At 41.6% G+C, this 17,712-nt stretch overlaps 1 protein-coding gene across 3 annotated transcripts in view; it reads right to left on the bottom strand.

Annotated features, from left to right (window-relative positions):
* oma1 (OMA1 zinc metallopeptidase) overlaps positions 1–17,712 on the bottom strand; it is a 60,612-nt gene that overhangs the window by 36,419 nt on the left and 6,481 nt on the right. For 2 of the 3 annotated variants that reach the window (XM_080195543.1, XM_080195545.1), the window contains exons 2-3: positions 16,286–16,799; positions 3,716–3,944 (exon numbers count right to left, since the gene is read on the bottom strand). In XM_080195543.1, the coding sequence (XP_080051669.1) occupies positions 3,716–3,944; positions 16,286–16,797 (741 nt within the window). In that variant the 5' untranslated portion in view covers positions 16,798–16,799. Of the gene's footprint in view, positions 1–3,715; positions 3,945–16,285; positions 16,803–17,712 lie in introns of all 3 variants that reach the window. The other variant, XM_080195544.1, reaches the window with a different exon arrangement.

Here is a 17,712-nt window from a genome sequence, read left to right as displayed (position 1 = left end):
TTTTTCTCTATTTGCTATCTTTGGTACGAAGTAGAATATTAGAAAAAGTGAAATGGTTTTAACAGAGTACTACAGTTCCTCTTTGTTGAGAGTGGTTGCAGAGGGGGCTTGATCCAGCAAACTTAATGGCGAATTGACTATTAATATTTAGGATCTCCACCTTCTAGGGGTCAGGAAGGCCTGCCTCAGATGCTGTCGATGGGGAGGGAAGTTGAGAATATCTCATTCCACTTTGGGGAACCCTCCTTTGAACACATTGGGTCCATGAAGGAGGCCCCCCCACCATCAACCGATGTATGGAAACCCGGAAAGCTTCTGGGCTGGTTGCTTGATGCAGGCCTCTCCCACCACCAGATAAAGCTCTGTGGCAATGGGAATTGCCCACTTAAGGGCCTCAAATGGTCAATGTCACCCTGCAAATGATACAATTGCAGTGAGAGCACAGATAGGCAGGCAGATAGTGGGCAGATCATCAGCTGGATTTAACGTGCCCCTTCTTGCCATTGGGGAACCATTAAATTCAGCTCGCTATTTATGATTGCATCTATTTTCTCAGTAAATTGAAACAGAGGAAACTACAGCCTTTTACTGTTGGATAACAAAAGAAAACCTTTCTAATAGTTTTAAAATGAATTTTAAAATACATTTTTAAAACAGCGCTCAAATAAGGAAGCATTTTTATGATTGCAGATTGTGCTGCAGGAATAGTAAAATAATCTGATTACGATTATGTTTAGTAGAATGCAAATTAAGAAGCAATTGATCCAACTGTAAAAACAGCACATAAATCAATTTGCTTATGTTTATTGGAAACCTGAATTTCTGGAGGGTGTAGCTCTTGTCAGTATTTGGTTATTTTTGATTTAATTATGACAGAAGGCAGCTTCAATTTTATGCATATACATGCACAAAGTTTTCTGAATACAAATGGTACAAGTGGTAATGTGGGATATGATATAATAGCATTAGCAGAGATGTGTTATAGTCTCGAACAGAACTGTGAGCTAAAAATTCCTCCATTTAAATATTAAGAAGGGCTAGTGTAGGGAAAAAAGGTGTAAAATAAGGATAATATAGAGTTGATGAAAAAGGTGAGACCATTTAAAGTTTTTGAATGGATGTCAAAATGAAGGGCAAGATTAATTAGGGATTAAGAAATCTTCTCAAAAAGTATGAAGAACTAGTGGACATACTAAATTAGTCAATTTCATAGAACAATTTCATAGTGACGATGGAATTGCAAAGGCACAACCGTTTTAGTCTTGGAAAGGGTCTAGAAGAGGTTCACAAGAATGATCCCTGGGATGAACAGCTTGTTGTATGAGGAACGGTTGACTCTGGGTTTGTACTCGTTGGAGTTTAGAAGGATGAGGGAGGGATCTTATTGAAACTTACAGGATACTGCGAGGCCTGGATAGAGTGAATGTGGAGAGGATATTTCTACTAGTAGGAAAAACTGGAACCAGAAGGCACAACCTCAGGGTAAAAGGGTGATCCTTTAAAACAGAGATGAGGAGGAATTTTTTCAGCCAGAGAGTGGTGCTTCTGTGGAACTCTTTGCTGCAGAAGGCTGTGCAGGCCAGGTCATTGTGTGTCTTTAAGACAGAGATAAATAGGCTCTTGATTAATAAGGGGATTACGGGTTCTGGGGAAAAAGCAGAAGAATGGGGATAAGAAAAATATCAGCCATGACTGAATGGCGGAGCAGACTCGATGGGCCAAGTAGCCTAATTCTGCTCCTATGTCTTGTGACCCAGATAGTGCATTTAGATAGGAGAAGAATACATAAAGAAGTTGTAGTACTAAAAGGTTGGTGGAGCTGAAAGTGGAAAGGCAACATGGCATGCGTCCTAGAATATTGAGGGAATTCAGAGAGGAAATAGCAGATGCTCTTACTTATAGTTTTCAAACATCATTAAATATGAGACTGAAAGAGGAAAGGAAAAAAGTAACAATTGACCAGTCATGCTAACATCAGTAGAAGCAAAGCAATGAATGGTCACAATACAGGGTAATGCTCAGTAAAACACAGTTTAATTTAAAGGAGCCAACACGGATTTGTGAAATGAATGCCATGTGCAGCAAATCTGAAAGAAATACTTGAGGAAAGAATGCAATAAATTGATAAAGGAAATACAACAAGTGATGCTTATGAATTTTCAAAGTCAGCTGATAAGGTGCAACACAGACAAATCAGAAAATAATGATCAATGAATGGATTTTGGACTTGAGGGAAATAAGTTGTGATGTTCAAGGGCAGTGTAGGATCATGACTGCTCGCAATAAGGTGAGATCTGGATAGAGATATTGGAAGCACAACATCAAATATTTGCACTTGATCCAAAATAGCAAGCATGCCTTACTGTGAAAAGATCAGGGATATATGGATGCATATGCCTAAAATTCAAGAAGACAAAAAAAAGTTTTCAAGGAAGATTTGACAGTGATTATGAGAATTGGCCGAACCATATCTTGCAAGATGTACTGATGAATAGTGCATTAGTTTATTCAGATAGATTGAGGTAATTTTTCACACAAAGTGATGTGGCAACCAGAAACACAAAGAATAGTTTATATCTGCACTGTAGAAGGAAAAAAATGATGGAGGTTGCCAAGCAGGAACCATTAGGAATCACCAAGGCTCCTTCAACAGCACCTTCCAAACTCCCAAAACTACCTAGAAAGGCAAAGGCAGGAAAAGCATGGGAACACCACTACATTCAAGTTACCCTACAAGTTGGACACCATCCTGACTTGGAACGTTTTTTTGCTATTGCGAGGTCAAAATCCTGTAATTCCCTCCCTAATAGCACTGTGCATGTATGCATGCCTAATGGACTGCAGCAGTTCAAGAAGGAGGCCCATCAATACCTTCTCAAGGGCAATTAGGGATGAGCAATAAATACTGACCTTGCCAGCTATACTACATCCCAAGTACTGATTTAAAAAAAATGGCAGCGGGGCCTGAAATGGCTCCAACAATTCTGTAACTCTCTGAACTCAAGGAAGATACAAATATAGCAGAATAACACACCATATAGCGGCTACCTGAAAACACTGGAAGAATCCTGTCGCATATACATTCAACCAAGTGTAAAACAGCCACAAGTATCCTAAGTTGTAGGATACAAAACAGCAGAGGATATGAAGGAGGCTAGATTTCTATCGGTCACAGGAAGCCAGGAACAGCAGAATTTGAAGAGGTGGAGAAAATATATTAAGGATGCAAAAAAATTAAGAGAGATCAAAATAATCAAGTAAAAAAGCTTAATGTTCAAATGAAAGGGAGCTAGAAATTAAATTGTGGAAAGGTTAGATCCCTTGCGCCATGCTGCTGCCAGCAATAGGTGCATTGATATTTCTATATTTACATTCAGTATTGGATTAACACTTTAAAATCCTATTAGGTTGCCATCTACTGACTCATAGAGAAATAGCAGGAGTAAAGCTGCCTTCTGAAAATTTTTACATTAGAATTTCAACAGAAGTGTTTATGCAGAATATTTCAATATATATATATTTTAGTTGGATCCAGTAGTGTTAGATCATAGAATTAACATAGGTTTGGAAAGTATCACAAAATATTAGTGTAATTTAAAGCTCTTTTTCAATGGAAAATACGTTTACAAGTCACTCCAACCTCAGATAAATCTATATTGTGAGCCACAAGGGCTAGGTTTATAACTTAGACATTGCATACCAAATTCATGCTTACCGATTGGTACTCAAATTCAACTAATTGAAGAAACTGTCGTTTGCTGAACATTAGTAGGCGAGTACGTCCTGTGATAGGACTCTTGTCCAAGTGGGTCCAGAAATATATTGCAATCAAACCTGACAGACTACATATGCCGAATAGAATTCTCCACCTGTTCCTTTTCACAGAGTCCTTAAGCAGCTCCTGTTTGTCGGGAGGAAGACCTTGCCACCATTTCCGTATACTCCTGAAAACACACAAAGTAAGTCCCCATTACAATGGAAGGAACATTATGGAACTTTCCACACAATGGATACTGTAGATTGTTTGAATTCTGAAGTTCTTTTCAGATTTATGCAGTCATCTCAAAATCTACTTTCTACTTGACCTTCCATTCACTTTTGTCTCTGCTCTGCAATTTTATCTTTAAACACATAGGACAAAGGTTTTCCACAACCCAGCAACAGCTGAAAACAAGAATATAAATAACTAACAAACTGACAATTGGCCATTCAATGCTCTGTAAAATACCAACGTAAAGCTAATTGGACTGGATGGGAGTTATATACTTCAATAATCAAAAGGTTAAAATTTAGAAAAATAAAAACAAAAACAATTAAAACATACCCAAGATTAGTAGTTATCAATACTTGTGCAAGTGTATACCAAGCATGCAAACAAAGTATCTCTTAAAAATTAAAACAAAAACATTGCTTAACTCTTGCCTAAATCACAATAAAATTACAACCTAAATTGCTAATGGTAAACCATTAAAATATGTAGTTTGTGTTTTTGCCCCTTTCAAGAAACTCCTAATATCTCAGCGTTTTATTTTATTACAAAAGTTCGAAATAGTGTTGTATCAAAGGAAGAGTGTGAGTTAGGAAGAGCGAAAGAGATCAATATGTAGTACTATCCACCAAGGTGACTTTTAAAAAGACATTCCTACTAATTGACTTCTTGTGGAAGCCTTCCATATTGTAAGACAATGATTTGTGCTGCAGTGGTCAACTCTTTGTTACACATCACCTGGTGTAGGTTAGAAGTCCCACTCTGACATGGCAGTCTCCACCACTTTTGCTGCAGAGAAAAGCAGTGGGTTGAGAAGGTGCACGATTCACTGGTCTGTTTTCACTGGGCTTTCTTCTCAGCCAGCTGAGCCGAGCTTTTCATTTCTACTCACTTCTCCCAATGCCCCTTTAAAACAGTCAGCCTCCAGAAGTCATATTTCATTGACTATTTTTCTAAAATTTTAGCTTCTATTATTTCGAGGAATGTCAGCCAGATATTCCATTGGGAATTCTATAGATTTGGAGGTGCTTTTTTTTTGGTCCTAGATCTGATGGGGACAGAATATTTACCAAAATTCAGAACTAATTGGGTGCATAGAAATGCATAACAGGAAGCTAAAATAATTATTACTTCTCGTCCAGGACCAGAAAGAATGTTGATGTTGGGGATTTCACACGGGGTGGCTGTAGCTAACTTCGGCTGAGTGGTTCCATCAAAGGAACGGACAACTGAACTGACGAGTCTCCAGAAAGATGGAATTGAGTAACTTTTTTTTAAATGATTATCATTATCTAACTTTGGGAAGAAAGGGTTTATACTGAAATTGTCCCCAACTAGCTCCTGCAAAACATTTCTAATCTTACAGTGCATGAGGATACAGTGGCACAGTGGTTAGCACTGCTGCCCCACAGTGCCAGGGGCCCTGATTCGATTCCCGGCTTCAGTCGCTGTCTGCATGGGTTTATTCTGGGCGCTCTGGTTTTCTCCCACAGTCTGAAAGGCACGCTGGTTAGATGCATTGACCAGAACAAGCGCTGTAGTGTGATGACTTGGGGAATTTCACAGTAGCTTCACTGCAGTGTTAATGTAAGTCTTACTTGTGATTAATAAATAAACTTTAAACTTTACTTTTCTCCAACGTGAGGAACAGATTCCTGGGATGGCGGGACTGATAGATAAGAGATTGGGTCAGCTAGAATTATATCCACCCTTATTCAGAAGAATGAGGGAGTATTTCATAGAAACCTATAAAATTCTAATAGGATCAGACAGGATATTCCCCATGGTGGGTGGTGTCCAGAACCAGCGGTCATTGTTTAAGGAGTTGGGGTAAACCTTTTAGAAGATGAGGAGCAATCTCTTCACCCAGAGAGTGGTGATCCTGTGGAATTTACCACCATAGGAAGCAGTTGAGGCCAAAACATTGTAGGTTTTCAAGAAGTTTGATATATAGCCTTTCGGTGAAGAGGATCAAAGGATATGGGGGGGGGAGGAAAGAAGAGATGGGATCAGGCTATTGAGTTGGATGGCGAGCCATGTTCATAATGAGTGTGGAGCTGGTTTCAAGGGCTGTATGGCCTACTCATGCTCCTATTTTCTATGTTTATTTTTTGTGCATATAAAATGATTTCTCGAGCAACTAGTTTGGAAGAACAGTTTACTCTGTCCCTGTACAAATTTTGCACCAACTCATACATCATCTTGTACTCACACTCACTTCTGCCAAGACCACACAACTATGGAATTCCTGAAACTCCAGCAGATTGGGAAAGCTATATTAAAAAAAATAGATACAAAGAAAGTAAAAGAGATGCAAAAAGAGATCAGTAAAATAAGGGATATACAAAGCTAACAGCAAAAGTTTATTTTATAAATATATTGAGAAAAAAGTGGCAAAATGAAACGCTGGTTCATGAAAGATTATAATAGACGATAATGAAATGTCAGGCTTGTTAAGTTTCCCAATGCAGGAACCAGGCAGCTTTAAAATAAAACATGAAAGGAATTTATCTATGGAACCACTCAGCTGAAGTTAGCTGAAGTTAGTTTCCTTTTTCCCCTTTTGACTCTCATAACCTAAGAAGTATGTGGCTTTCTAATTTATCTTAGTCAAATATCTACTGTGCAGTGTTTTATCAAAGGTCTTTTAAAATTCCAAATATATTACATTTACTGTATTACCCTTATCTACACCTCCCATTACTTCTTCAAAGTATTCAAAAAGGTTGATTAGCATTACCTTCCCTTTTTAAATCCAACTGATTACTTACTATATTTTCCATTTTTACATATTTTTCTATTATATTTTTGAGAAAAGATTTCATTCCACTTCCTACCACTGATATTAAGCTAATGGTCTAGTTGCCTGGACTTATTCCATTTTTTAATGAATTGTTTCAAATGGATGTAATTGTATCTCTGCTATCTCTTCCCCAGCTTCATTTTATGGTTGGATACAATTCACCCAGACCAGAAGTTCCACTCTTTTTCAGTTTGAATAGTTTATCAAATATCTCCCCATTCCAGTTTAAACGTCCTTACTTTTTTAATCTCTGCCTTGAGTGCCATGCCCATATTAGTCTCCCTGACAAATACTGTGGCAAAGTTCGCTGTCATTATCTGCGGAGTTTACCTACAGCATCCCTATCCCATCTTTTCTTTTATATTTACAGTACATCTGTAGAATAGTATTTCTTTATGTTTTCCTTGATAGTTTAATTTTGTGGTCTTAATTTGCTTTTTTTTTACTTTATTCCTAATGACTTTCTATTCTCATTTGTCACCATCTCCTTTATTGTCTATGAACTTAAGAGTATGCTTTTTTTTACATTTCAATTTTCATCCTACCTCTTTATTCATTCATGGTGTTTCATTATTGGGTAGTTAGTTTTGTTTTCTAAAGGAATATATTTCTCCTGAACTGTATTGATAATCACGTTAAATATTCACAACTGCTGTTATATTTCTGTCATTTTTTTCCAGCCCATCTTCCCTAGTTCCATTCTTTCAAAAGTAGCTTTTTCTGACCTATTATTTTGCTCATAACAGAAAATGCTGGAAAATTTCAGCAGGTTTGACACCATCTGTGGAGAGAGGATACTGCCAATGTTTTGAGTCAGGATGACCCTTTGTCAGAGCTTTAATTTTGTTCTTTGGCTCATTTATGTCTTTTCCATCTTTATTTTAAACTTTATTATACCATGATCATTGTTGCCTAGATATTCTGCTACACTTGCTGTGCTTTTCCGCATTGATTATTTCATATTATTAAATTTAGCAACGTTTCCTCTCGTTACTCAAGAAATGAGCCTTGGACACCATAAAAATTCCTTTCATTTTCCCAGTTCCCTACCTCTTGTGCCAATTTATTGGGGGAAGCTGAAATCTCCCATGTTCATTTTTTTTTAAATAATTCTATAGATTTGCCTACATATTTCTTCCTCTACTTCCCTTCACTATGAGGTGGTCTGCAGAATACTACAGGAAATCACGTTGGAACTTTGGTGTGACCACAGCAGGATTACTGTGTGCAGTTCTGGTCACCACATTACAGGAAGGATGTGATTGCACTGGAGGAGCTGCAGAGGAGATTCATCAGGATGTTGCCTGGAATGGTACATTTAAGTTATGAAGAGAGGTTGGGTATGCTTGAGTTGTGGTCATTGGAGAAGAGAACATAAGAAATAGGAGCAGGAGTAGGCCATCCAGCCCTTCGAGCCTGCCCCGCCATTCAACAAGATCATGGCTGATCTGTCGCTGCTCAGTTCCACTTTCCCGCCCTCTCCCCATAACCCTTAATCCCCTCTCCTATCAAAAACCCATCAACCCGCGTCTTAAAAATATTTAGCGAGGCAGCCTCCACCACTTCAACGGGCAGAGAATTCCAGAGATTCACCACCCTTTGAGTGAAGAAGTTCCTCCTCAACTCCGTTCTAAACCGCCCCCCTTTTATCTTGAGGCTGTGCCCCCTAGTCCTATTGTCTTTTTTGAGCTGGAAGAGTCTTTCCACCTCTATCCTATCCATCCCATTCATCATCTTATACGTCTCAATGAGATCTCCTCTCATTCTTCTAAACTCTAACGAGTACAAGCCAGTTTATTCAGCCTCTCCTCATAGCTCAACCACCTCAACTCCGGTATCAGCCTAGTAAACCTCCTCTGCACTCCCTCCAAGGCCAAAATATCTTTACGCAGGTGCGGCGCCCAAAAATGCACACAGTACTCCAGTTGCGGCCTCACCAATGCCCTATACAGCTGCAGCAAGACCTCCCTACTTTTATATTCAATCCCCCTCGCTATGAAGGCAAGCATCCCATTCGCCTTCCTGACCACCTGCTGCACCTGCAAGCTGGGTTTTTGCGACTCATGCACAAGGACCCCGAGGTCCCTCTGCACCGTCGCCTGCTGCAGTTTTTCGCCTCGTAAGTAATAGTCCTTCCTACCATTTTTCCTACCAAAGTGGACCACCTCACACTTGCCAACATTAAATTCCATTTGCCATTTCCTGGCCCATTCGCCCAGCCTATCTAGATCCTTCTGCAGACTCTCCACACCCTCCGCACAATTTGCCGTTCCCCCAATCTTGGTGTCATCAGCAAATTTCGACACTCTACACTCGGTTCCCTCCTCCAGATCATCTATATAAATGGTAAAAGGCTGAGGCCCCAGCACCGACCCCTGGGGCACTCCACTAGTCACCATCCACCAATCCGAATAGCACCCGTTGACCCCCACTCTCTGCCTCCTATTTGACAACCAATCCTCTATCCACGCTAACACCCTACCCCCAACTCCATGTCCCTCGACCTTCTGCAATAACCTCTTGTGAGGCACTTTGTCAAACGCCTTCTGAAAATCTAGAAAGACCACATCCACCGGCTCTCCTCTATCCACCGCCCTAGACACATCCTCATAGAACTCCAGTAAATTTGTCAGACACGACTTCCCTTTAATGAAACCGTGCTGCGTCTGCTCTATCAAGCAATTCCCTTCAAGATGCCTCGCAATTTCCTCCTTAATGACAGATTCTAACATTTTACCTACCACAGACGTTAAACTAACCGGCCTTTTGCCTGGCACCCTTCTTAAACAACGGCGTAACATTAGCCGTTTTCCAATCATCCGGCACTTCCCCGGAATCCAGCGACGTTTGGAAAATAACCACCAAGGCATCCACTATCACCTCCGCCATTTCTTTCAGAACCCTCGGATGCATTCCATCCGGTCCTGGGGACTTGTCCACAATCAGCCCCTCCAGTCTGTCGAGCACCGCCTTTCTAGTAACAGTAATGTCATTAAGACCCTCCAGTCCTACCACCTTTCTATCGCTAACACCCGGCAAATTATTCACGTCCTCCTCCGTGAAGACAGACACAAAAAAGTTATTCAATACCTTAGCCATATCCCCATCCCCTACCACTAGGTCCCCTTTCTCATCCTCTAAAGGACCAACATTCACCCTAGCCAGCTTCTTCCTTTTTATATATTTATAAAAACTCTTGCTATCCTTTTTTATATTAAGCGCTAGCCCAGCTTCATAGTTTCTCCTACCCTTCCTTATCAACTTCTTTGTCAATCTTTGTTGACATTTAAACCTCTCCCAATCCTCTTCTCGCCCACTACTCTTAGCTACTCTAAATTCCTCCGCTTTTAGTTTAACACTTTCCTTCACCTCCTTTGTTATCCACGGCTTATTACCTCTCCTCCTACTATCCTTTTTGACCATCGGAATAAATTTCCGTTGAGCACCAAGAAAGATCTCCTTAAAGATCCTCCACTGCTCCTCAACAGACCCTCCCTCCAACGCGCTCTCCCAGTCCACATTCGCCAATTCTTCTCTCATCCTACCGTATTTCCCTCTATTCAAACAAAGGACGCGTGTCCGGGAACCCACTTTCTCCTCCTCCATCTGCACCAGAAACTCCACCATACAATGATCACTCTCCCCAAGAGGATCCTTCACCACAAGGTCCCTAATTCTACCTGCTTCATTACATAGCACCAGATCCAAGATAGCTCGCTCCCTCGTCGGCTCCAACACACACTGTTCGAGGAAACTATCCCGGCAGCATTCCAAGAACTCTTCCTCGAGCCCCCCACGTCCAACATGAGTCAACCAATCAATATGCAGATTGAAATCCCCCATAACTACGGCCGTCCCATTCCTGCACGCCGCACTTATTTGCGCGTTAACAGCCCGCCCCATCTCCAGATCATTATTCGGGGGCCTATAGACGACACCCACCAGCGTCTTCCTCCCTTTGCTGTTCCTAATCTCCACCCACAACGATTCCACCCTCTGCTCCTTGGCTCCAATATCATCCCTTGCTACCACCGTGATGCTATCCTTAATCAGTAGAGCTACGCCCCCCCCTTTTCCCTCCTGCCTATCCTTCCTAAACACTTGATAGCCCTGGACATTCAGCTCCCAGTCCCTGTCACCCTGCAGCCACGTCTCTGTAATGGCCACCAGATCGTATCCATTTGTGTCGATCTGTGCCATCAGCTCATCCACTTTATTCCGAATGCTTCGTGCATTCAGATAAAGTGCTTTCATCCCAGCCTTCACCTGGACCCTATTTGCTGCAATGCCACCAACTATACTCACGCCCCCTACTCCCTCTATTATTGGGACATCCTCGGCCTCTTCCCTTACATGTACACTCTCCTTAACTTTAGACCTCGTAAGGTCACCTACCCTCACACCCTCCCCCCCCCAATTAGTTTAAAGCCCTGTCTACAGTCCTCTTTACTCGATTCGCCAGCACTCTGGTCCCAGCACGGTTCAGACCAACCCCATCCCTCCCGAACAGGTCCCACCTACCCCAATACTGGTGCCAATGCCCCATAAATTCAAACCCATTCCTCCCACATCAATCCCTGAGCCACCCATTCACTTCCTTAATCCTGTCAACCCTACGCCCATCTGCACACGGTTCAGGCAGTAGCCCAGAGATAACCACCTTGTCGGTTCTACTTTTTAATTCCATTCCAAGCTTTTCATACTCCCTCCCCAGATCCTCAGTCTGCATTTTGCTTACGTCGCCGGCACCCACATGTACCACAACGACCGGATTCTCACCCTCCCACTCCAGGTTCCTCTGCAGCCCAGCTGCGACATCCCGTACCCGAGCACCAGGCAGACAACACACCCTTCTGTGCACTTTGTCATTGTGACAAAGGACAGTGTCAATACCCTTCACCCCACTATCCCCAATAACTACTACGTTTCTTTTCCTTTTCTCTTTGCCTATGTCCTGCTGCAGCACTGTACCGTGTGCAGCTTGCTCACCAACCTCACCTGCCTCGTTCTCGTCCAGCCTGGAAGCAAGAACCTCAAACCTGTTATGCAGATTAAGAGGCTGAGGCCTCCGCTCCTCACCCCCCTTCCTCTTCCCAGTAGCCCCCTCTTGTCCCTGACCCTTAGAGTTAGCCAGTCTAGGGGGGGTGGATGTCACTTGCACCCCATTGACAATGGCACCCTCTCTCCCCTTGATGAGCTTCAGTGTCTGTAGCTCAGAGGCCAGCTCATTTACCCTGAGCTGGAGCTCCTCCAGCAACCTGCACTTACTGCAGACATGGTCACTGGGATGAACCCTAGGGTCCACCAGTTCCCACAGAAACCACACATCACATGCCCCTCCATTATTTACTGTAGTAGTTTTGAAAAAATTTTTTTTTTTTTTGTTTTTTTTGTTTTTCAAACGAACTCACCTGGCCTTTTTCCTTCCAGCCCTTTTTGATATTAAGCCCTAGTAGCTCACTCTGCTTCCCTCTCACTCCGCTGCCCGCTCAGACGCTGCCCGCTGTCTACACCAGGCCTCCTTTTAAACCTGGCGCTGATTTAAATCTGATGGCCCACAACTGCCTGCTAACCACTCCCTCAGAATTCTTAAAGCAGTAAATACAATAAATAAATGCTTTAAACAGTTCTACAAAGAACAAAGTGCTTTAAACTTATTTTAAACTGGTTTTTAACAGGTAAAATCTTAGCTCTCTCTCTGCTCCTTCACTCGTCTGCTCCAGCAAACAATGGAAGGCTTCACCTTGTGGTCAGTTGATATTTAAATCTGATGGACCACAACTGCCTGCTAACCACTCCCTCAGAATTCTTAAAGCAGTAAATACAATAAATAAATGCTTTAAACAGTTCTACAAAGAACAAAGTTCTTCTACAAAGAAGATGGGGGGGTGGGGGGGGTGCCTAATTGAGATGTACAAGATTGTGAGGAACATGGATTGAGCAGATGAGGAACAGCTGTTCCCTTGGTTGAAGAGTCAGTCACAAGGGGACATAAGTTCAAGGTGAAGGGCAGGAGATTTAGAGGGGATGTGAGGAAAAACTTTTTTACCCAGAGGGCGGTGGTAGTCTGGCATGTGTTGCCTGGGAGGGCGGTAGAGGTGGGTTGCCTCTCATCCTTTAAAAAGTACCTGGATGAGCTCTTGGCACGTCATAACATTCAGGGCTATGAACCAAGTGCTGGCAGATGGAATTAGGTGGGAGCTTGTCGGTGCAGACTCAATGGGCCGAATGACCTCTTCTGCACTCTATGATTCTGTGATTCTAACGTATTTGACTCCTTTTCATTCTTTGTCACAATCCATATAGCCTATTTCTACTTCAAAGTTATGATCCATTTTCTCGTGCCAAGTTGGGCAAAATTTAACCAAAAAATGGCAAAGCGTCAGGCAGGGTCTGACTGAAAACCAGCATTTTACACTATCATTTTGAAGGATGTGGCCTAAACACACAAGCCTGGCTACACTCAGGTCAGGGCGCCACCAAGAAGGGGCTCTTCCTCTGAACACCTCGATCGACCCTGCCCCCCTCACCCCCCATGTCTGGCATCTCTCATCACTGCATCCCCAACCCCCCAAACATCAATGGTGGCACCCTCTGCATTCCTCCACCACACTGCCCCCCCCCATCAACACTGGTGTCTCTCAACAGCACCCCCCAAGCTGTCATCATCACCCCCACATTCCAACAATGCATTCCCCCCACCCCCCCGCAACATTCCATCAATGCTGGCATCACCCCTCCCCCCCACATTCCATCAATGCTGGCATTCTACCCACCCACCTCCCCCCCACCAAACCCTACCTTCCCAGCAGTAAGCACTGCCCTTTCCTCCCTCCTTAATGAACGCCCTCTCATTCCCCACTACACATGCATGCTCCACCACACCCCAACCCCAAGACTCCCATTAGGGTCCACTCCTGCCACTACTGTGGCAAAGGTTGGCACTGCCAGAGATGTGCGATTTCCGGATTTTGCCGGATCTTGAGCCCCTGCCGTCAATCCCATGAGTGGAAAATGCAGGCATGAGGTCACCTCCGTTGCACCTTATTAGTACAATTACCTAAACATAAGACTGATAATTTTCTTTCAAGAGTTTTAAAAGAAATAGGTGTTTTTGTCTTAATTTTCCAAACTTCATGAATTTTACCTTTGGATTGAGAAATTACAAACACTAGTTAAGAGCAGACTGAGGGCAAAACTAAATAACTACAGGTTACAAAAACAGAAAATGCTGGAAAATCTCAGCATCTGTGAAACGAGAATAGGGCTAATGTTTTGAGTTTGGGTGACCCTTTGTCAGAGCAGTTCTTTGAGGTTAACTACAGATTAATCAGTTTAACATCTTTATACAAAGACTACCTGGCATCTATCATCAGAAACGGAAAGTGACCAAAAGATCAATAGGATTTGTGATAACTGATTAACATGTCTGACAAAAGTTGTTTGAGTATGTCACTAATATGGTAGATAGCAGAGTGTCAATGGATATATTCATCAATTTCTGTAAGTTTCAGATGTGATTCAATAGCAAAATTGAAAACACAAGGAATTGGAGGTAACTTCTGATACGGAGTAAATTATTGGAGAGTGAGATACAGCATGTGACAAATGACATTCTAAAAAGTCTGACACCACCAGGTTTCAGTCCAATCAATTTATTTGATAGTAAATTCACTAGCTTTCGGGTTAGCCCCTTCGTCAGGTGAACGGAGAGTTCCCCCAGTGGTCTATACAGAGGTCTCAATTTTTCACCATCTATATTAATCACTTGAACGAAGGTACACTGTCATCTTTCCTGCCCAGGAATTATTGTTTAGAAACACCAATTGTACAGAAACATTTTGAGCAGAGCTAATTCATTCTTTTTACAACATTGGCATCATTTTAGTCCAGTATTTTGGGAGCAAAAACACTGAAGATACAATATTTGTACAAGTAAAAGTATTTTTGTTACAGCATTATAACGTTTTCACACTGTTTTACATTTCAGGTAAATATTCATATCTGATGTTTTCCAGTTCACACACTTGTGGTTCGGCATTCTAACATCACTCTATAATTCAGAAAATTCCAAAGTCCAAAAAAGACTTGGTCTGAAGCATTCCTGACTACAGAGCTCACAGTGTGTACAGTTTTATATTCAAGTTTAAAGATAGCATTAAGTTGGCATTACAGTAAGCTCTGTAGATGAAAACAGAAAGCTATAAAAGATCAAACTAAGTGGGTGGGGGAAAACTATGGCAAAGTTCAGCATGGCAAAGTGTGAGGTCATCCAATTTGGATTCATGAAAGGCAAATGATCGTGATTTCTTAATGGTGAAAGACTCGGAGCTATAGTGTGCAAAGAGATTTTGTCCATGTGTGTCCATGCGCACAAACAATTAAAAACTAGCACCTAGGTACAGTAAGAAATCAAACAGGGTAATACAATGTTGCCTTTATCTCAAAGGGATTGGAATTCAGAAGTGAGGACTGGTGTTTTAGTTCTACAGGCTACATAGAGTTTTGTACAGATTCAGCAGAATACTACGAGGGCTTAAAGGGCTAAATTGGAGGGACCAAATGTGTAAAATATATATCCCGTGGGGGGCCATTAAAATGAAGAAATGATCTAGTTCAGTAGTATTAGAGACCTTGGATGGAACTGAATGCCCACCCAAAGGCATGTTTGGTGGCAGGTGGCATTTAGTTGTGTCTGTGGTTGGCTGATTGAGACCCCACTGCCTTCCTGCCTCAGTCCCTGACCATGTCCAGGCCACAAAGCTTGTGGATAGCCCTTTTGCACCATCAATAGGGGCCCTGAAATGGGCAGTTAATGCTTAAGTGCCTCATTCCACTGGTCTGTATTCACCCAGCGGTGCACAGGGGACACACCATGTGGGAAGCTCAAAAAGCAAATCACAACAGGGAATTCCAGGGGAATCCCGTGTTTAAATGCATTCACTGCTTGATTGAGGGACCCAGCATCGGGAAGGGGATGCCCACTGACAGCCTTGCATAGCAAAAAACCTGACCAACACCTTGTATAGCAAAAAATACAACTTCCAGATTTGCTCTCTAACATTCTCTTTCTTTATTTGCCTTCATCACTGCAGCTAAACCCTGTGTTCACACATTCGTATTCCGCAAATAACCCCACTTCTTAGTCTACAATTGGAACTTGTTGAAAATAACCTTGACATTTCCAATGTGAGTTACAGCAAGAATCTCAAATTATATCATTGTAAAAGCTATATTATAAAAATTACAATTTAATATTCACCTTTTGAATCTTAATTAGTCATTTGACGAAACAGAGGAAACCCTTTAGATGATATTATCAGGGTAAAGGCAAATATATCCAACAATTGAATAGTACTCCTTAAAATTTGGAAAGCAAATTCCAAGTCACCAATACGGAAATGTGGTATTAAAATTTTTAAAGCTGCACTATTCTCCACTATTGCTAGGAATGCACAATAGCTAATCAAACATGTACACGGCCAACGCTTTACCTGCCGAGAAGCATTGCTGTCAGCTTTTTCAGTGGTTTCAGGAGAATCCAGAGGAGAGGGATTGGCAAGGCTAAGACCCGAGAAGTTGTGTGAAAATCTCTAGATAGGTCAGCAATTTCTTCAGCAATAAACTGTTTCTTTGACAGAACACAAGCAGGCATATATCTGATGTAAGAAACGCCTCTGTTTGACAGGCTGGAGAACATGTTTGCTTTGATATCTGGCACTCTTTTTGATGCAAGTCCTGCTTTGTGTACAACAGTTCCGATTGTTGAATGATATCTGGCGCACGGCACCAATTCCATATTGCGTTGAACAGAGGTTCGCCAAACTTGAGAAGATCTACTTGAACTGCCATGTCTGCTGCATGTTGTGAACCTTTGGGTTTTTATTTTATAATTTCTCCATGTCTGAGTGCCTTCTGAGAGTGCTGAGATGTTTTGCAGCGAAATGCAGTTTCGCCAGGTAAATAGATGTTTTCTTGCATCCCGAAGCCAAAATCCTGTCTTCATTTCTGCTGATCAAAAATAAAACTGATAAAGTAAACCTTTTAAGAAATTAAGAACTAAAAAGAGGAAAGTATGTTTATTTCCCCCTATCGAATGTAAAAATAATAAAACAATAAACAGGAGCTAATAGCTGTGAAACAATCTCATAGCTATAACTGTCAAGATTCTGTTACATGAATGCTAGGGCTCCCAAGATAATGTGCTGTTAGATGCTGGAGGCGATCTGCTCACTGCATACTGCCAACATCACACAATCAATATAAAGGTACCCGAGTATTTAGGACTTTTGTAGTATTGAAATGCTAGCAAGATCTCGGCAGTGTTTTAGATTTGTCAAGTTCTGGAGGCTTTGTCTCCAATCCAATATACTTATAACAGATGCCAGTAGTTTTCAAATGTTTCCAAAACGCATTTTTCCATACAATGCAGACTAGTAGCAGGATCTCGCCTTACTAACTTTCAGAAGACATCAGCTAGCATTGAAAGCAGTACTGAAGTTTCAGAAAACAGTTCTACAGGAATTACATAGTCATGTCATTAGTTTGTTAAGAGCACAGCTAATGTTAAATGTTGGGGTATTCCAAAATCCAGGAAGGAACTTTGGAATGCCTGCTCGTAATTGTATTTTGCAATTTGGTATAATCCAAAGAAAGATAATGAAAGCCAGTGAAGGATATCCCTGACTCTTCTGTCATGATTTTAAACAAAATACAATTTATTACATGATAAAACACACAATAAGAAATCAACTCAATACAGTTAACAATATTAGCGGCCAGCTACAAGATGATTATTAAATGTATCCAGTTCCAAACCCTCTATATTTCTAACCTCAGAGCAAAACCTCCCCAAACAACATCCCAAAGGTTTTAAACTATAAGCAAAATTGAGCAATAGTTATCAAACTGTGAAAAACAT

Source organism: Carcharhinus amblyrhynchos, chromosome 9 (genome assembly GCF_965287045.1).
Source record: "Carcharhinus amblyrhynchos chromosome 9, sCarAmb.v2.hapA, whole genome shotgun sequence".
NCBI classification, from domain to species: Eukaryota; Metazoa; Chordata; class Chondrichthyes; order Carcharhiniformes; family Carcharhinidae; genus Carcharhinus; species Carcharhinus amblyrhynchos.
This window is presented reverse-complemented; position numbering and strand designations above follow the sequence as displayed.